The 21340-nt window shown below is 38.5% G+C and overlaps 2 protein-coding genes across 4 annotated transcripts in view; one reads left to right on the plus strand and one right to left on the minus strand.

Moving 5' to 3' along the window:
* LOC134541458 (ATP-dependent DNA helicase Q4) overlaps positions 1 to 2633 on the minus strand; it is a 40522-nt gene extending 37889 nt beyond the window's left edge. Inside the window, exon 1 of one of the 2 annotated variants that reach the window (XM_063384929.1) lies at positions 2402 to 2633. In XM_063384929.1, coding sequence (XP_063240999.1) covers positions 2402 to 2512 — 111 coding nt within the window. In that variant the 5' untranslated portion in view covers positions 2513 to 2633. Of the gene's footprint in view, positions 1 to 2213; positions 2340 to 2401 lie in introns of those variants that run through there. The other variant, XM_063384930.1, reaches the window with a different exon arrangement.
* Positions 2634 to 2993: 360 nt separating this feature from the next.
* LOC134541133 (disco-interacting protein 2) overlaps positions 2994 to 21340 on the plus strand; it is a 473542-nt gene continuing 455195 nt past the window's right edge. For both annotated transcript variants that reach the window (XM_063384327.1, XM_063384328.1), the window contains exon 1: positions 2994 to 3188. In XM_063384327.1, the coding sequence (XP_063240397.1) occupies positions 3104 to 3188 (85 nt within the window). In that variant the 5' untranslated portion in view covers positions 2994 to 3103. The remainder of the gene's footprint in view (positions 3189 to 21340) is intronic.

A 21340-nucleotide genomic window follows, 5' to 3' on the forward strand; every position in this document is an offset into this window, starting at 1 on the left:
CGTCTTTTGTTATTTGGTTACGTTTGCATGAAACAGTTGAAAAAATTTAATTTTGCGTTACTCTGAAAGTTGGAAAAAATTTCTGACGAATTACCAGATAATTTACCCCAAAAAATGTACTTTTCTGGAAAACTAAAATCTACAGATTAGTAATAAATTTTTTTTTTCCTCAGCTTAACACTTGAGTCTGCATGTTGAGTGATCGCTAATGGGGTAAGTCAGAGCTGCGAGGGACATTGGCGTGTACCATAACCCCTGGCATGGCTCAATCTACAAGCGACGAGTAAGAATCCACGTGGTTCGGAGCCCGGTACTTGTCCTGGCCAGCCCAATCACCTTGGGGCTCATGTGCCGGGGCGGATCCAGGGACGGTGCAAGGTAAATTGGCGCCCTAGGCGAAAAACCTTAATGCACCCCCCCCCCCCCCCCCCCCCGGCCGGACATCCCAAAAAAATTTTTCCTTGCCTCGAAATACATCACGTAAGAAGCCTAAGATTTTGTCAACAATCAAATGTAAGCAGGCTTGTGTTTTTTTTTTACTTATTACAAATCATAAACAGGTCACCGTGGACTTTAAATAATTACTAACATCAATATAAACAATCCAAACTGTTACAAAAATCCATTTTCATCTAGTTTCAATGATCGTTAAACATATTATACCAGTTGTTGTGTGTCATGCTGCGCCGCCCCCCAGCTACTTGGCGCCCTGGGCGGTTGCCTATTTCGCCTGTGTGGTACCGATCCAGGACTGGGCAACTGCCCAGGGCCCCGCGCCAAACTGTTTCCTTCTCATTTTCCTGGTTTGTCTAGTTTTCTGTGGAAAATAATGGAAATTAATGGGAAAAGGAACAATTACACTGTAACTAGAATGTAATTTTACGTGCTGGTCAACACCTTTCGACTTCAACTGGGTTTTCATGATTTTGTATAAAAAAAAAAAAAACTTTCAAAGATTTGACTGCCTCATGTACCTAATGACGCAATATCAACAGAGATTGATTATCATTAAAAAAAAAATTTATCAGCAAATAATATTTAAAATTCTTAAGCCAAATTGGCAAAACCATAATCAAAATGTTACATCCAGTTTGTCTTTGAAATGTTCTTTCAAAGAGTTTAAGTTTTCTAATTTTCCAGGGTGGAGCGCCCGAACTTCCTTTTCTCTGGGGACTACTTCTTCCTTCCTTCCTCCCAGCCCCCCCCCCCCCCCCCCCCCGGTTAAGGCCCCTTCTCGGCCCAAACATTACAGCCCCTAAAAAAAGAAAACGACACCAGGGGAAATTCTAGGGCCGCCACTGCTTATGTGCATTACAATGCAACCTAACACCCTACCTTAACAGTTACCTTTTTTGTTAAATGGGGAGAAGTAACACTCTATAAAAGTCATACAAAAATAGTTAAGTCAAATACAGTAAAAGGATTTTAAAAAAAAAACCTTAAAACCATTTTGTGCTTAACTTTTATCAACCACAAACCACACAAAAAAGTGACATAAATCCACCATATATTTCTACGCAAGATTATTTCCTTTATGAATGATGTGTGTTAAAGAGCATAAGGTTTGTAACTAAGCATAAGCCTGTCAAGACATCTGAGGAGGATTGGTGTAAAACACATCAAGCAACTATTCTTTTACTTTCGGAGTTGGTACTCCTAAAGAATGTAATTGTAAGATTTTACAAATTTTTCAGTGTACATATTGGCAAGTACTTTTTACTTCTTAGAAAAAAAGATTTATAACGTACACATGTTCTGGTGATTGTTAAATAGAATTTTTTTACTCGTAATATGAATAAATAGGTATTATACTTTTTTAGTCATAAAATACTACCAACAATTTTTAAACAATACATACAATTTTCATTGATAATAAAAATTGGGTAATTCTGCAGATTAGTTGGTTCTGGGGAATAAATTAAATAGTAACTATAAGTGTATATATGTGTTAGTGTGTGTACATTTTTTTAAATAAGTATTTATTGTTAATTTTAATTTTTAATATTGTATGGCCCCATGGACACACGTCCCCCCCCCCCCCCCCTTTTTTTAGAGATGTATAATTATCATATAGAAAGCCCCTCCCGGTTTTTTCCCTTTATTTTTAGCTGAAATGGCACATGCGGAGAATTCCATCCCTTCTAGTGTATATTGTAGTGATACACAACTAGTATTTATTTTATTTAAGTTCCCAGCCCGGAACTCTAACTTACCCGCACTTGACCCGTAAAAATGTGAAGGTGATAATGAAGTAAGCTAAGTCATCTTGATACAGAACTTAGGCTATATTATGACTGCTCTTCAATACGAATGTACATGTCCATTCTTGGGTAGCACTATTAATTTTACCACCCAGATCAAATAGATAGTAAAAAAAAAATTATACAAATTTAATTTTTACCTTAGTAGGGTTGCAGCCATTAGCTTTTTTGAATTCACTCTCCCAGAATTTAACTTTCAACTTAGCTTTCTGGTATTTTAGTTTGAATGATGAATCATTTAACAAATCCATTTAATAGTTTAAAATTAAATTTTATAACTCCGTGTGGAGTAACGCATATTTCCAAAAGGTAGCTACGAAACGCACGCACTATCAAACGTCAACAAATATTTGTATTTTGTAAACATTCCACTATTTCAGGGTACATTGTAATCTTCTGAACAAAAACTTTCCCTCAATTCCAAAGATAAATTTATAATTAAAAACTATTATTTAAATACAAATTATTGTAAGATTATTAAATTAGTCAAATATTACCATGCAATATAGTGTTTTATAAACTATACGAGAGATGTTGGGTAATGTCCGTATGTCGGATGAATTTCCATGGCTTTAACTAATTCTAAGAACACAATTCAATGCTAAGAGCGGACTTTCACAATTCAACATTTGGTAGCATTTCATTAACTCGATAGCTATCGACGTGTATGATCTGTGTTCGATACACGGTAGGCAAAACTTGCGATTGGCGAGTAGTGACATCTACCGACAGTTTCTCGGGAGGTTTCGAATTTTCAAGATGGCTTTTAGCCTGAGTTGATGTTGATGTGTGCATGACGGTAGAATGTGTTTAATTTATGTGTGCTAGTGAATGGATTGATAATGGCCGAGTTTAACATCGACATATCAAAACTTCCTGAGGATGTACGAGACAAGTTAGCAGAATTGGATTTAGAACTTTCAGAAGGTAAGTTGCACGTACAGTGTTTTGACTACCTTAAACGTAGATACCTGGTTTATTTGCAGCATAATCAATAATCGGCACAGCTAAAATTTTGAAAAAAGAATTATTTTTCAAAGTTTTTTCCATTACTGCGTTACGTAATTATATTTTATTAGCTGCATTACACCTCAACATGTTCCGACATGGTTGGAATATGAGAATGCAAAAAAACTGAAGTGGGTTTTAACACTCTTGTGTTATTTATTGGTAATTAGGATATACTAGTTTCTGTGAGAATTATAGCTTTTGTGTATTTTTCAGCAAATCGGCAATTTTTGAATAAATTTTATTTGAATTCTCTACGTTGAAATGTAGAACAACAGTGGATTTGACTGTAGGAGACAGATCAGTAACATTTTAGTCACTGCTATTTTAAAATTTGTACAGTTCCAATCTGTGAAGAAACTTTCTTAAGTAGACGGCTTTATATTTAACCTTGTATGTTTCAGTTAAAAAAATATTAAAAATAACGCAAGTTATACCTTGTAGCATAACTTTATTCTTTTTTTTTTTACTTAAGGGGGACGTTTATCTCGATAAATGAGATATTAACTGTGATAAATTTATTTACATTTTCAATGAACAACCATTGCGTCATGTGTAATACTGTCGTATGTTCCCAGAATGTTTTGCGTCATCTGGTTCTTTGTATCAGCAGGTAACCCAACACCAAATTACGTTTATAGCGGTTTGCATAAACAGCGTCAATTCTTATGTATGTATTTCATTCACCATATTCGTGTAATGTTAACGTATTTGGAAATATATTCTACTTAGAAAGCTTGTATGCAAGTTAATTTTATGTTGGCAAAGCTCGTAGAAGCCTAATTTCTGCAGTTAGATAATTCAAAAATCGAATTATTCCTTGCTCTGAATAATCTTAAATGTTATTGGTTTTTATTTGCGCAATTGATCGGAAGTAGCCAACCAGTAGTTGGATCTCTTTCCTCGAATTTGGATTGGTCACGCCCTTGCCCATAACAACCCCTTTTGTTTTCCCTACGATAATTATTTGCGCTCGCCCTTGCAGGTTTGCCTTACGTTATGAAAATTGTTCAAGAAGGAGGGGGATAGGCTTCAGATTATTAACGAGTAAATTATTGTTAAATTTATAACGTTTAAATTAACGATGTCCAATGTCTAGACATGTGTTCGCCGAACAGATCGTGAGTTCCGCTTCATTATTGTGTTAAAATATTTGTTTTTATTTACGTGAATGTTTTAATTTTACATTATACGTAGGTACTTATTTCTCAATTACTGCAGTTGCGGCGAACTACGTCTGTAAAACTGCAAATTCGTGTGCAAATCCACACGTTGCCACAAAAATTTCTCCATAAAATAACGCACGTTATAAACTCCTACACCTCAATCTTCGCTCCACGCGTGTTTTTTTTTTTTTTTTTCGGTTGGTTGTAGAAGTCTCGGCAAACAGCTGAAGGACGAAATTGGTTAGAAATAAAAACAATTTTAAATTACTAGAAAACAATTGCATTTAAGGAGCCTATCTAATTAGGGGTGTATCTGTGTTTGTAAGGCGGGTTGATAAGTGCGACGCTCGCTTATGCTTAAAGTGCGGTATCGCCTCTAAGCGCAAGGCTGTGGACCGGCGCGCAGTATTCTCGTCGTGAATTTAGCGGGAACCGTTACATCAGGTGGCGGAAAGAAATAAAGATAAATGTGTAATGTAAGATCCTTGGGTGCTTTCAAGAATCTTCCGGGCGTCTCATGTCTGGAAATCATTCTGAAAACACGCGTTTTTAGCCCTTTTCAACTCTCCAAAAAATACAATTTAAAAACGAAATACGTAAATGCTTTTCGTAAACAGACACCACTCGGGTATCTCCAGAGCAGTTTTCAAATTGCGTGGTTTCTTCTGAAGGTCAGCGCACCGTATGTGTGTAGGCAGGGGCCTTAAGAATAAAAACATATTCTCATTTGAAACCATAGTTAGCGAGTGTTACACGCTTTGTTTAATCGACACGCGCTTACCCAATGATATTATGTCACAGCTCACTTCACTCGCGCATAACATTTCTTAATAATCACGGGAAGCCTTCATTTCACAGACGAGAGAGCCACACCAGAAGTTCCCCAATATCATGCTCGGTTTTTTTTTTTCCGTTCTATCTCAGTGTATAAACCGGCGCGGCATTAAATTTTGCGGTCGATTAGGATAGATTAGCTACATTATAAATACTTCAAAACATTGTGGATGGTTGGTTATATTAGGTATAGCTACATTAAAAATACTGTAAAAATCATTTTATGGTTGCTTAGCAAATAACTTTTTAATATGTATGTAGCTATCCAGGGCAAGGAAACCGTTTGCATGATTTCACAATGTTTTAAAGTATTTATAATGTAGCTAACCTAACCTAATTAACCATTAGTTATCATGAGTTACAATGAACAAAAAAAAAAAAAAAACCGAAGATGCACGATCGGGAGTTTGGCTCTCTGTGAAAAGAAGGCTTCCCAATAATCACGCCCAATACTAGGGCGGGTTTATAAACGCCGCAGGGAGTTGTTTACCACCCGATACCACAACAGTAGAGATGACGCCATCAACATTGCGATTCTGACGTCATTACCACCCCTACATTCTTACGTGACAAAAGCGGAAACGCGGGGGTTTGGGTGGGGAAATTTCACAAACGGTTTTTTGTCCAAAACACTATTTTTTATGAAGTTAACTTTTGGGCATCGTATTGTATATACTACGGCTGCATATCTTGTGGTAAACAAGCATGTGAATCGTCCCTTTTTGGAAAACATTCTCTTACCGTGCTTGTGCTGTAAGAGCATACAGGTCGTAATTACTTCAGCGCCGCCTTTTTGGTTAATTCATCAATATCCTTACCATATTGCGATTTAATTTGTAAAAAAAAAGTTATTAGCTTTTTTTATTATTTCAACCAGTGTAAAAACAACCTACCTTGGGAAAACGTTAATGATTAACTTACCAAAGAACACTACTAACATCGCTAATGAAACAAAACACTACTACAAATCTAAAAAGAAAAATTAAAATAATGAAAAACGCTTCTGTCTGCTGGCTTCCATAGCACTGTAAATTACCATCATTATTATTGTATAATTTTTATGTCAAAAATATTAAAAAAAACCATTAGGCCCTAAATAAATTCTTTATCGCAAAACAGGAGCACTTCAATTCACTTACCTCGTCTCTGTTACAGTCATAACCAGACATTCAACTATACACACCATAACATTAAATTAATTCGTTATAAAAAAACACGAGTTTCCATTTTTCACTTGACTACTACACTTATTACCACACACAGCCAATACATGTCTTACTACACATGAACTACTTAATGTACACTTATTCAAACACTTAACCTATTATCAATATGTACCTACCGTCCCACTTATTTTCAACACAATTATATTCTTCACTCCTTCCCTTTTACGTGATAACGTCATAAGAAAACATTGATGAAAAATTGCATACCTTTTAATTTTCAAATATTATTTACTGTTTATGCAAATTTAATTTAAATAAATTGTTTAAATATAATTACGAACAATTAGTTATAGAAATAAACGGAAGTCAAATCAATATCAATAAATTGTTAAATTGAAATGACGTAATTGGACAAATAAATTAAATTTTTTTAAATTGCTGCTATTAAAAAAGCCCGCCTTAACTTGTTTGATATTATAGATTTTCTCGCACGGTGGTTGGCCGGTTCTTGCACGCTCGGCTCAGGCGGAGCGTGACAATGATTCATGCTTCTTCGTGCGTGCAGCCGGCGTTCATCGATTTATAAGACGTTATCACGTCAAAAAGTTTTATAAATAATTTCAGCCTCTGCATATTAACCTTCTGTCTTGAGGAGCACGTACCATCGTCTGGACAGCCTGTGTTTGGACTCTTGTGATGATGGCGGGAGAAAAGAGTTCTAGAAGTTAGCGTCGCCGATAACTGACGTTGCCGTCATCGTTAGCTCTGTCGGCGGGTAAGTAAATCCAGCCATCAACGTGCAGAGTATATAATGCGTCAATGGCCAGTTTTGAACATGCTCTTAAAGTTTCCCGAAGGATTATTTGCATCCTCACGATATTGTTGGTGTTTGACGTGTAGAAAGAATTTCGTTAATGGAACGTAAGCCGCACGGAACGGACATGTTTATCCACGGTGCTGCCATCTGTGGAGGATGACGTGCACCAAAGTTCACAAATCCAAAGGAAAATTCATTGTATTAAACTTTGAATAAATTTTAACAAGATGGGCGGTATTTTAATAAAATCCCTTGTTGAATATCAGGTCCAAAGCCAGTGTTTCGTACTTTGTGAAGGCTTTTTTTTCTTTTATCGGAGCCGTTCCATTATATAGTTTGAAATTTCGGTCTACTAATCGAATGATTCGATAGTCGACGTAGCTGCTCCGGCAGCGAATTCTAGCGGCGGGTGCGTAAACTACGTGTGATTCGTGTCCAGAAATTCTGTTGAAAACACAATTTGCGTATATTTTTTCATTCTTGGCGTTGTTTTAAAAAATTCCTAGTTAAATTTCGTGTCGGAGTTTCGTATTATAGGTGTAATAGCAACATGAAAAAACAAAAAAAACATTAATTTTCTTGTTACCGAGAGATTAGGTGTTGGTGCACAGCTTTGGTGATTACTGAAAGACTCCCTCGCATTTTTTTTGTTCATTTCATTTAACTCTCTGTTGGACATCGTTTCATTTGCTGCGACGTGTTTTTTTTTCCAGAGCGCTTAGTTGTTTAATTTGTCAGTGTCCAACTGAGACAGTCATAAAATTGCAACGTGTTTTTATTTTTATTTTGGGGGAGGTAGCATTGTCGCTCAGAACTATACAGCCTTTTACAAATTAACCGCCATTGTGATAATTTTTAAACGTGGTCAGCGCGGTAGAGACAACGTTACCAGATAGCGAATATATAAATCCGCCACTAGTACATTAAAAGGCTGGTATTGCTTGATAAAATACTTCTAAGAAACATACTTTATTTACAATTATTATTTTATTATTTAACGATGAACGTAATTTCTAGCGAGTGAAGCATGAAACATTTAAAACCCCGAACATCATATTTTGTCAAAAAAGGGCCATTAAGACTCGCACAATGTTCCAATATCACAATGGAGGAGAAGGCAAAGTGAAACATGTATAACAACGTAACACTTTCCCGTGTCAAGATAATTTAATTGACTTTTGTGATTTGTGGCAACAGTGGATATAATTATGTGCGTGTGGTGTAAACTAAACTAGTTACTTCCCTCTTTGTATAAAATACTGTTTCTTTGTGTGTCATTGATACATTGTCAATCTACCGGCAGCAAAGGAATGTTCTAAAAAAAACTTGTATTTTTTCGTGACTCCGTTCCCCCCACGAAAGGAACTCCTTATGTTTAAATAAAATAATTTGAATTATTGTTTTCTGTTTTATCTCCATTTCGTTCCATGCTGTAGTTTACCGTAGAAATGCAGAAAAGTCCATGTTTTTTATTCTGCTAGAAAATGAGTATATCTAGATCTCCATTGAAAACGTGATCAGTGATAGTAGGCAAAATCAAAATTTTAGTAGATACCGTATATTACCTTTTTTTTTCTAGTCGCTTTTTTATTTCACAATTATTTTTAATGTGAAAAAAAAAATTTGTCGGTCCATACGGCGCCGAGGGCAGGTATCCCCTCACCCCTTAGATCCATCCCCGCGTATACATTAACCAAACTTTAACGGCCACCGTGTACTTCTTTCCTGGCTTTTCAACAGCATTTCCGTACTCCTCTCTCTCTCTTTCCCACCTGGCACCGCTGCCTGGTCGGATTATGCCCGTGTTTCAGGCTTTACACCTGGTGAAGAGTTTTTTAAGCTCCCGTAAAGTCCGCGTGGACCCCTGGCGCCTCCCGTAATCCCAGGATTGTCCCGTTCCTTCGCGAATCCGCTGGCGAACCACTTACGGGGTGTTTCGAAACTCTGCCCCGAGTGCCCGCGGTCTTCGAACACACTCCCCAAGAGCATGTTTGTGTCGCAACTCGGGTGCCTTCCCGATTCCAGTTACATTCTCCGCCTCTGTTTACAAAATTTTAAAATAAATCCCACCGCTATGGTTTCAGTTCAGCCTCAAATAGACTGTTAATCTTTTTATGTAAATAAAGTAGAGAGTTTTTCTGTCCGTCTGCCTGTCTGTCGGTCTGTTGGTCTGTCGGTCTGTCCGTCTATCCGTCGTAGTTTCGCGTAGCGCTGAGATCTGGAGCCGTGAAATTAGGCACATTTATTCTCCAGGAAGAATTTTACTTTGAAGATTTTTTTTTGACGTGACAACGTCTAATAAATCGATGAACGCCGGCTGCACACACGAAAAAGTGTCCCGTAACGTACATTGTCCCGTTACGCTCATTGTACGCTTGCGCCGCATCTATCTCTCTTCCACTCGATTGGAACAACCATCGACTTGACTTTTTCGAGGCACATTAAACTTGTAACACTCCCATTCGTTTCCTACTTTTCCTATCATCGTCCTATCCTTAACAGAATAACACATATTGGAAGAAGTTAAATAGCAAACATGTATAAAAGTTACAGTTAAAATAATCTGTTCGTTAAAGTAATAAACATATTTGAATTAATGAGTGCAAATAAATTTAAATTTATCAATTCAATTGTAGATTTCATTTCACTCCTTCTTTGTATCCATACAAAATAGTGATAATTCAATAAAAATGATTCAATTTTATTCATAAAAGTATGCAATCATTTCAGCAATGTTTTGTTATGACGTTGTCACGTTAAACCATCGTCCGTAAACCGACTTTACAGACAACCAATTTTTTTTTTTTGTTATAATGAAGTTTAACTCTTAATTTCTTGCAGATGTGTTGGTATTGTTTGTTCAGCAATATTCAGTGCATGATGGCGTCTTTACGATTCTTCCTAACGAGTTATTTTAATTTATTTTAATCAAATTTTGGAGCATATTAGCCCAACAGCCTGAACAGATGATCTGGACAACACAGTATAATCCTCTATAGGAACGGTTTCGGGGACTGGTATATGCTCCCGTTATGGTTATAAGGTTAACTATCAATAAAGTATATTATGTTATATCGATCTTCCTCGTTGCACGAAAAATTTGAAAAATTGATTTGAATTCGTGGTAGAGACTGATTGATCTTTACCAGCCTTGAAAATCAATGGCGTTTCGAGTATACTTTGATTGATTTTGCTTTGTTTTATGAATGCGTTGTATGATTGGGGCATATGTTACGTTAGTTATAGAGTTATATTTTTGCCATTGACATTATTCGGGATCTTATTATACCTCTTCCGATGTTCCAGGAGTATTTTCGCTTCGGAAGTTTTGTATACATTGCGTAATTGCCTGACACTGCTGTTTCTAAGTGAAAACCAATTAATTGTTTTGTTTGTATTTATTTCCATTCGTGTGCTGATAACATCTCTAGATTCTTAGATTCTTTGAGTGAATTAATTTTATTTAAAAAACTTTTTTGTGACCTATTTGAATTAACACTTGTATTGTACTGTGTGTTAATTGCGTTCTTGCGCATATTATTATTCAATTTGTCTCGCGCACTGTTTTGAAGCACGTCTTTTTTTTTTTTTTTTTTTTACTGATATGTAACAGAACAGTGTACATATGTGCACTCGAAATTTTGAAGAAAAAAAAAGACAGTCTTTTCGAGGCACCGCTATCTCACGACTCCAGGCCAGAGTGGTGTGATTTCTTTAAAAGCTTCTGTTCAACAGCAGCCGTCTGTCTACGGAACTGGTCACGTGGTTTTGTTTGTTTCTTCGCGAGCATCCATCACGAAGTAATTTTCTCGTCGTTAATGGTTTTCTAGACCTCTTTTCTCTCTCGCCCCCACCATTTTTTTTTATTTTTACGCCACTGGCATTCTCGAAGCTCTTCTTTATGACGGAGCCTGAAACGTTTTCATCACCTTCAACCTCTTCCATCCAAGGAGCTCTATGGTGGGCTTGTATGTGTTATTCTTTTGCGGCAAATTTTGATGGGTTGCGGCATCACCTTCTACCCTTGAAAGGTATTGTCTCTCGTGCACGATTATATAGAAACACATGCAGACGACAAAATTCTGCTGTAGGGCCATATACAAAAATATAAATAAGACATGCTATTGCTTATGTCAAAGCTGGTCTATGCTGTCGAAGTTGGAGCTGAAAAACTTAGATTGATTATAGTAAAATTAATTTCTGGGAAGCACTAGTAGATGAAATAGTAAAATTACAAGTGTAGTAATATATATTTTTTTTAAATTTTATGACTACGATGAGAAATAATTAAGCATTATTGTTGAAGAGTGAATTTTTAAAATATGCAATACCATGGATATGCCACGTTGCTTATTTTCACGGTTTGTCGAAGAAAATCCTCAAAGATGGACATCAAAGATGAATGCATACACACATTGAGAGCAAGCCAATATCAACTTATTTAAAATGTCACGTGCCTGAACAGTACAGATAATTCCGTGGAGGGAATCTAGTCCGAAAAAAAAATTACAGCACGGTGTCTTAGAAAGACGTGATAGTTGCAACAAGAAAGACAGCAAACGTGGGAAAAACACGACGTTAGCGAGGACGGGAAACAGTTGCGACCTTTTTTTTGGAAACTGGCGTCAACTCCCGTCTCCAGGCGCATAAACGTATTGTTACGAACGCGAAGAGACCAGACCACGACGCCAGGTTCGGAGCTGGGCTGGCGGCACCGCGCGGTTACGAGCCGTCCGCTGACGTAAGGTGCGCCACGCGCTCTTGGCCGGATTACAAGGGTCTTCGCTACCCCCATCTTCCTGCCTCGGCGCCTTTATCTATCGCTGAGCGGCCTTGGGAATTCCTTGGGCCGTGGCTTGAGCGAACGACGCTAGGGAAGCCTTCTTTTCACAGACGAGAGAGCCAAACGCCCGATCGTGCATCTTCGGTTTTGTTTTTGGTTCATTGTAAATAAATATGGCGGTATTGATAAAAGGATACTAATGGCCAATTAGGTTAGCTACGTTATAAATACTTTAAAACATTGTGGACGGTTGATTTGGTTAGGATAGCTACATTAAAGATACGAAGAAAAAAAAGAACGAACTTCGGGGAACTTCGGGGAACTTCGGGTTTCGGCTCTCTCGTCTGTGAAACGAAGGCTTCCCCACGACGCTATTCTCAATTCTGCGGGCGTCGGGTCGGCCCGGGAAGACGCGACTCGTCTCAGCTGCTCTCGTCGGTTCGAGAAGGGCGCCACAGACTACTTAAGGGGCCCGCCTACCCGGGCACACACACGGTGTGCAGAGCTTCAGGAAAAACAACGCGATTTCAAAACTACTCAAGATATCAGAGTGGGGCCTATTTACGAATAGCATTTAAGAGTTCGTTGAGGGCCGAAAAGTACTTTTAATTTCGGATTAAGTTTTTTAAACTGTATTTTTAGAAGCGTTAAAATGCCTAAAACGCGTGTTTCCAGAGTAATTTTTAGGCATAAAACAATCAGTACAGATTCTTGAAAGCACTTAAGGGGCTTGCATAACACCTTTATCTTCATTTCTCCGCCATGTAATGTTACGGTCACAGCTCATACGCACGACGAGAAGACTGCGCGCCAGTCCAGAGGAGACACCGCGCTAGAAGCACCAGCGAGCGTCGCGCTTATCATCCCGCCTCGCCGACACAGATACACACCCCTGACGAGGCGGGTCCCTTAAGCAGTGACGCTGGCCTCAGCGACAGTTTAGTATCTAAGTACGGAACTTAATGTTTTCAACTTTTTTTTTTTTTTGCTGGGACGAATCTTCAGCTGAAGTTAGTAGGTCGAATTATGACTTGCTATTTATGTACGGGGCTTTTAATAAGTACCGTTTTGAAATTAGGCCGATGCAGTGCTGCTGTTGTCACGTGTACCCACATTTGTCGGCCAGCCAAAGACGCCATTACGGAAACATTCGACCGTTTTCTTACTTGTGAAGGCGTGTCAGCGGTTTGAAATTCGTCGTCAGATCAGCGAAGTGAATAAATGGAGAAAACGTTTCAGATAAAGACGAAAATCGTAAAACGTCTGTTCTATTTAACTTTTTTTTCCCGTCAACTTTCTACGCTAAATCTTCAGAAATGACACAAGTTCGCCCAACTTCGTTCTTTATCACGGACGTTCCTGTGGTCATCTTTAAAAGCTGTAACCCATTTCCGTACAATCCCATCGGTCATATACGCACGATGAATTTCAGCCGCTGTCACTTCTTACAGCACTAAGAAAACGAATCGCAGCGCGTATTTCACAGTCGGCGGGATCCTCAATCGGCGGGGGCATTTAAAATACTCACAAACAAACGTAAAATAATTGGTTGTCTGTAAAGTCGTTTTACGGACGATAGTTTACGTGAAAACGTCATAACAAAACATTGATGAAATGATTGCATACTCTTATGAATAAAATTGAATCATTTTTATTTTAATAGTAAAAGAATAAATACTTGAAATTATACTAGTAATAATATTCATTTTCTTACGTACATTTAACGTAGAAACACATTTATAAACAAAGTTTTAATTTTTTACTTCTGTCGGTGCGGCGCAAGCGTACAATGAGCGTAACGGGACAATGTGCGTAACGGGACATTTTCGTGCGTGCAGTCGGCGTTTATCGATTTATTAGACGTCATGTCAAAACGGTCGAATGTTTTCGAAAATGGCGTCTGCCTGGTCAGCAGATGTGGGTACGCAGCCCGCAAGCGCGGAATGCGACTGCAGCGCTGCAGCGGCCTAATTTCCAAAACAGTGTACCTTACTTTAAAAAAAATCCACGCCTCGTAAACAAGGAAGAGCATGTGAGAACAAAAAAATAAATGTTCGAGGGGCTTAGAGGTAACGCGAAGAAAATCGTCGTAAAAGAAAGGGGGCGGGAAGGGATTATGAACGGAAATGAACACAGACCTGTGGGCCATGGGCTTCCCGACTAACCCCGCGCGTAGATTCTAATTTCTGCAATTATCACCAGCCGTGGCTTCTGGAGATTGTTCCGTTTAGGGCGCAGAACGATAGACGGTCCACAGACCGCAGGGAATCGCGTACGGGTGGACGAAGAAGAGATATTTGTTTATTTTTCGGGTGACCGAATTCACATTGAAGCGACATCACAATGTCGTATCCCCGAGCGGAATGGACACCTCTTCTGCTGAGTGGGTAGGCAGGAGAGTGAAAGGCAAATTACCTAACTACTGCTCACAGAAATATTCTTGCTGTTTATTTTCACTCAATAAGAATGAGGCATACAACGGGCTACATTCATTCGATTACAAGTTACTCTGCATCAGCATGATTACAATTCTTGTCTGTCAGTCAGTCTTGCAACTCGTAGTACAGAACACCGGTACTGGGTGGTCCCCTGTGTCTCCCGTGGACTCTACATACTGACGTCCCTGAACCAAAGAAGCCCCTCTGCAGCTTGTGAGTCACTATATATCTGTTTCTGCTACGTCTCAGGCCAGTTGTTCCTTCTGGAAACCTTTCGTTTACAGAGTCTGGACACAGAACCTTCCGTGGTTACAAAAAAGCTTCCAGAACGTTTCGTTTTTCTACTGCGTTGCTGGGGTCGCTCAATTTGCCCCGTCCAAGTGAACTACCGAATCATCTTATTTGCACTGAAATCACTCTGTTGTCCGCCTGTAGTAACATAATGTTTACTTACCATGGAGCCATAATGCTCTGAATCAAAGGCCTAATGTTTCCCGTGTTACTAGCATTTAAAAAAAAAAAAAAATTATTATACGTGTTTGGCAGCTCACAACAAGGGCTATCCGAACTGGAAGGTAAGTAACGCAAGCGAGCGAATCTGCCTACTTCTCGCGTACTACCAGGTAAAGAAACGTCGTTATTTTCAAAATCTAATTGGAGGTTACATTTTTGACGGAACACCTAAGTATGTAAAATACTCTTAAAATAATTTTCACGTTATATTTAACTATGTTCAATATAAAAAAAAAGTTTTTCTAAGCACATTTATAACACAGTTCTTAAACAAAACGTAACACATATGCTGACCGAAACTATGAAACAAATTTAGGTGCTTAGTAGATTTCCATAAATAAACGAACCTGTAGGAAGTAAGTATGTTTATTGAAAAATTTATGTTAATCAATTTAGCACGCTAACGCCATTTATTGAGTTGGATTAATTATACTAACGTAACTTCAAGAGTAAGTGAAGTAGCTTGGCTTCTGGGTTGTAGCCTCGTCGTCCTTGGCGAATATTTCACCGACGTTTCGGTCGTCATTGCAGTTGCCATCATCAGGGAACAGTTTGCAATGTCGACCGAAACGTCGGTGAATTATTCGCCAAGGACGCGGCTACAACCCAGAAGGCAAGCTACTTTAAGACAGTGGCCTTGAAAGCCTGCGAACATTATTAAGAATAAGTGAAGTTTCTGAGTTTTGTTAAGTACCTACATGAATGTGTACTTGAATTCGGACACTGCCCGGATTGCGATAAACATGACCTTTCTTGCACAATAAGGCGCGCACATCCTGTACACCTCAAATTGCGACGAACTGGTGTGTAAACATCCCCTGCTCATGCCAGCTTACCAGCTCTTAGGCAGAGCCTCCTAGATGGGAAGCCAGACCACGAGGGCTCGAGCAGGTCATGACGTCAGCACGCGACGTCCTTTGCCCTTGGCATTCCAACACGGAGGGAGAATACAGTTATCGTTTGTACAGCAGTGAGTGAGGAGCAGGCCTGAGCAGGCAGTAACCGTGCGTGGGTGAAATTTTGGCGAAAGAAAAACGGTTGACATTTATATTATGCAGTTTTTTTTTGTTAAAATAAAACATGCCGTCAAAGTGCAGTGTAGCAACGTGCCGCGGCAATTACAAAAGTGGACCAAAAGTGGCGGTATTTCGGTTCCCGACGGATGAAAATTTGCGAACGAAATGGATACGAAGTCTTAAGAGAAAAAATGGCTTTACACCAACAAAACGTTCACGAGTGAGTACAAATTTCTTTTTATAGCCTGCCTTTCTCTTGACTTCGTGTAAATGTCGTTTACGATAAACGTAACATTTTGGTGAACTAGCGCCGATTTCATTTGTAGACTGTTGCATAATACCCGGGAAATCTTTTGATATTTCGCTTTGAACCGCTAAAGTAGTAAGGCAACTGCTGTTAATGCTGTTAATGTATTTATAGTGATGACCTGACAATTTGTCAAATGTTTGTCTAGAAATTTATAGAGAACGACCTATTACCATTTATTTAGTACTATGTTCTACCTTCGCTGCGGTAACAAATGGTATTGAAAGTGTAAATTTAACTTGAAATCACTCGGATTTCCTTAATAAAATTATACTTAGGCTACTTATAAAATAATAGTCCCATAAATGTTTGTAAAAAATTGTTAATTCGCCTCTAATGGTAATATTTTCCGGATTTAATAGGTTTCAAAATGTATCCAATTATAACAACTATCAAACATATTATAATTAATTATTAATGAAAATTTATTTTTAATAGGGCGAGTGAGACTTTTTAGGCTGTCAGTAGACTTCACTGTTTTAATGTACTGCAGGGAAAGTGAAACATATATATTTTGGGTTACTAGTATAATTAGTATTAGTCGTAAATCATATTTTATTATCAAGTCGCAAAAGCATTAAGTTAGCTGAAAGATATAGGCTAAATCAGCTATTGCCTTTGAAAAGTGGTAATTCAATAGTGAAGGTCTTGTAAAAAATTTTTTTTGCAAGCAAGTGAGAAATTTACGACACACAAAGGTTTTGCTACAGGAGCTATTAACATTATGGGGACATTTTATTTTTATTTTTAAGCCGGAATTACAACAGCTCGTCACATCCGTCCGTCATCCGTCCGTCAATCACGTGACCTGCGGCCAATAGGATGGCCGGAAAAATTTCATCCGTCCGTTTGTCAAAAGTTTGGTAACGTCATATTTTTGACGGGCGGACGGATGAAATTATAACAACCAAATGTCTGCAAGTGTTTTGCGTGTCAAGTCTTTTTTACAAATTATAGACACTAAAGTTTGTTTAGTTTTTTAGATGCTTACATATTTTTTTCAAACATGTTTGAACACGTTTTCAAGAATTGTCCGACTTACAAAAGTGTAATAATTACGCTAGGTAGCGCAGAAAATGTTTAAATAAATGCTGGAATGAAAAAGATCGTATATAATAAGCTATAAGCTCATAGCTTACATTATTAAAAAAATAACCTAATTATACCAGGTAAATTTCCTCCAAAATCAAAGGTGTTTCAACAGTTGGCAGCGTGTATAAGGTTAAATATATTTAACGGATAAACGGAGTGTTTTAAATCGCTCGGCATCTGACGGACGAACGGATGACGGACGGACGCGACGGGTTATTGTAATTCCGTCTTTACAGTCAAATATTTAGCTTTACATTTTGTAACATAATTTACAGCTCAATTTTTTCTTCTCTATCGTAGTGATTAAGTCCGGGAAGTATTGAACAAATTCTATGTATTTTTAAGCAGACAACAGTTTAACCATTTGTCGTTTATAACGCCGGATGTAGGGTTTGTAAAATGATGTAATTACCGACACCATTCATCAGCATAAGCCTTAAAAATAGTTGAAAATTTCTTTAAAATGTATTGTTTGTGAGTTATGGCAGTAACTTTTACACCGTTAGTAATGATTAAAAAATTACGATAAGACTTAACATTAAATAAAAGTGCAGTCTAAAAATGACATGTATATATCTAATTTATTTATTGTTAGATATTGGTTGACGGTTAACCACATATTAAAATAATTTAACTCTAATTCACGATAGGCCCTCACCTTTATTTTCGTAAGTGGACATTTGTCAAATATTTTTTACTTATAATTTATTTTGTTTTGCAGTACCTACTGGAAAATTGCTTTGCCGTCAAGAACGGTTACCGAAACTAATTTTCATTGACAAAGTACTTATTATGCCCACACAATATTTAAAAAAATGGTCGAATTTAAATACAGTTTACTTTTACGACACTCAAAGATCGCGTTATAATACTCAGTAATTATATTGCACATTTAAATGACAAAACCAGTACGTCATTATAGGACTTCAATATTCTGTGCAATCAGTTTAAAATTAAAATTGGCGTACCTATATTGGTAGAACTCTGCGTTATAAGTTTTATGTTATGTCAGCCATTCTTTTTAAGTTTTATCTCATCGTTAATAATTTATTCCGCAGTTCTACAGTAAATTAAATTCTTGTAGATTTTCAATATATGTACGCAAATTTTCACATGCCAAATTACATTATATATATCCATCTTTATAATTTTTTTTTACCAAATGTTAAAAGTAATTTTGAGCTGAATTTCATTTCGTTAAGAGCTCTTGTTACCAAATATTCGTTAGGCCTTCTTTCAATTGTTCTTATACATAAAAAATACGCTTATAAGTGATAACCTTCTTTTAAAACACCAAACATTTGGAGCAGTCATAATCATATTGGCACGTATGTTAAGTAGTACGTAAAAAAATAAATATCCCCATACCTACATACACATTAACGTGGGTGACTGGAAGTAACTCATGATATCTTATCCCAGATTAAGTTGGTAATTTATATATTTATTAAATATCTGTTATATAGCATAACATTGTATTGCATGTCGTTACGTGCTCCCTTACTGAAAATGTTCTCCGTGAAAACATGTTCTTTTTAGATTTAGAAGGTTGTGAAAAATCTCATGAACCCAAGAAAATCCTGAAGGATATTATAAGATCATCAGTCAATATATTTCTGAACAACTATTGTAAAGTCAGGAATGATAAACTTTTCAGTGCAAAGAATGCGGCAAGGCGTAAACTGAAAACACTAGATAAATAGGTTTGTAATTTTTTTTTCTATTGAGATTTTATTCTCTAACCAATGTTTTACTAGGTTTTGTGGAAGGTACATTATTCATAGAGTATAATTTGTACTAGCGTATTTCTGTACAGTTTATATCTTTTATACTTTATTCACGGAACTTCAAACTTTGCTGAAGCCCTTACAGTTTTAATGTCCTGCCACCCACATGTAAATATATATTGCAATGTGACTAATGTCTTGAGTGTCTAAAAAATAATTTTTTACGTTTTTAGCTGTACACTTTCCTGGAACCCTTTTAAAAACTCAATTATGTAAATGTTCGCAATTTTAAGACAAAATATGCAGGGATTTAAAATAAATTTAATATTTTGGATACTATTTTTTAAGTATTCCTTAAAAATATTGTTGTGACTTTCCACCTTTTCACTTCCTCGAACAAGGTAGTGAACATTTGAACGGCAGTGTCACAGAGCTGCAGTAGCGGCGGGTAGTAAACAGTCCTGGCCGCCCGCCTAGCCGCCCCGAGCTTCTACCTGCTGTCGGACGTCGAGCGCTGACGTCACAAATCTGTGGTCTGGCTTCCCATCTAGGAGGCTCTGGCCAAGGTCGCGCGATGCGGCGCTGCCTCTCCCCGGCTCGCCGTCGCCATGGCGACCGTATCAGCTGTGACGGCGAGTGCGTGCGAGTCTAATCGATGCGTGTCGCATCTCTCCCCTCTCCCCCCCCCTCCTAAAAACTCCCTTCATCCTTGACCGTAGGGTGTGCGGTATCAGGGAGGAACCAGCTGACGTAGTTCTTTAAAACGATTAATGCAATTTGTGAATTTCGACTCAATACAATTTCTTGGACATAACGCCGTTGCAGTTTTGCACTGTTTGTCGCGGGGAGAAAAAAAAAATTCCTCTATCAACTATCATGATAAATCACACCAGTTCACAAGTGTCGACTTTAACAATTAGCCAGTTGTGCCATGCCGAATCAAAATATATTAGAAACGCGTAAGCTTTATTGCAAGTGGTGTCAGAATAGTTGAAGATTGGAGAGGACCAATCCTCCTAACATGCGGTGTGCAGATCTTCAGAAGAAAACCACGCCCAAGATATCCGAGTTGTGTCGGTTTTACGAAAAGCATTTAGTATACGCTAAGGACGGATGGGTAAGTTCTGCTTCCGTAGTTCGCAAATGAAAATGAAAACATAAAACCCACAGACAACAAGCCTAAATCTGATAAACCCAACGGTGAGCCTAAACAGGTATTTTGGACAACACAACTTCAACAGCACAGACGAACACAATATATTGTTACGATCGCGCTTGGCTGCAGTGCTTGGCGTCGCCGCACTCGTTCGGCCTGTCTGCGCCCCCTTCCACCCGCATCCTCTCCCTGGTATCTCGTGTCATACTATCTCGCTACATCCTGACCGTCGCAGCGCGCACCTGCCTCAGATCGGGTTACTTAAAAGAGGCCGCACTGCGGAATAAAATGACTCAGACGCCTTTATCGGCGTTCTTAGAGCAGCCACCGCGTCCTTCGAGGACTCACGATGCGTTTCTGGGCATTTCGACGGCGAAGGTCGCGCGATATCTCGGAGACATGCCCGATTGTTCTGGATGGGAACCCAAGGGCTATTTAAGGAGGTTGGGCCGACCTTCGAGTCAGTCAGAGAGAGAGTCGGAGTGGGGAGTTCTCCCGCGGCGGAGTTTCCGGGCGATAGTGCCGCAGGTGCGGCAGAGTGGCGAAGTCCTTGGACGAAGGTTCCAGGGCAGGGAGTGAGTGAGTTCAGTGGATTCGGGAGTTTCCGGGCGATAGAGTCGCGGGCGCGGCGGAGTCCCGAGTGAAGTGGCGAGCGAGTCGTCGAGTGGGATCTCGGCGAAGGGTGTGACGGCGGCGGCGGAGTGCAGCGGCGGAGTGCGGCGACGGAGTCCCGCGGCGGAGACCCACGAGGGGTGCTGCGACGAGAGTTGCGCCGGAAGTGCGGCCCAGCGAGGTGTGTGAAACAAGTGACTGGGGAATTGACATTTCTTTACATGTAATTAATTATCTGCCATCTTAGAAGATTAATTGTAAGTGACAAGTAGTGGTAATAAATAAAACTGTGTGTGGAATAAAATCTATTAATTGGGCTATCCTTACAAACCCGCAAGGAAATCGTAACATTTTGGTGTCAGAAGTGGGATAGCCCTAATTAATAGATTTAGGATTCAGTTAAGAAATAGGATTTAGTTTTTCGAGAGTAAAGTTAGTATTTAG

The sequence above is a fragment of the Bacillus rossius genome, chromosome 18 (assembly GCF_032445375.1).
Source record: "Bacillus rossius redtenbacheri isolate Brsri chromosome 18, Brsri_v3, whole genome shotgun sequence".
NCBI lineage: Eukaryota > Metazoa > Arthropoda > Insecta > Phasmatodea > Bacillidae > Bacillus > Bacillus rossius.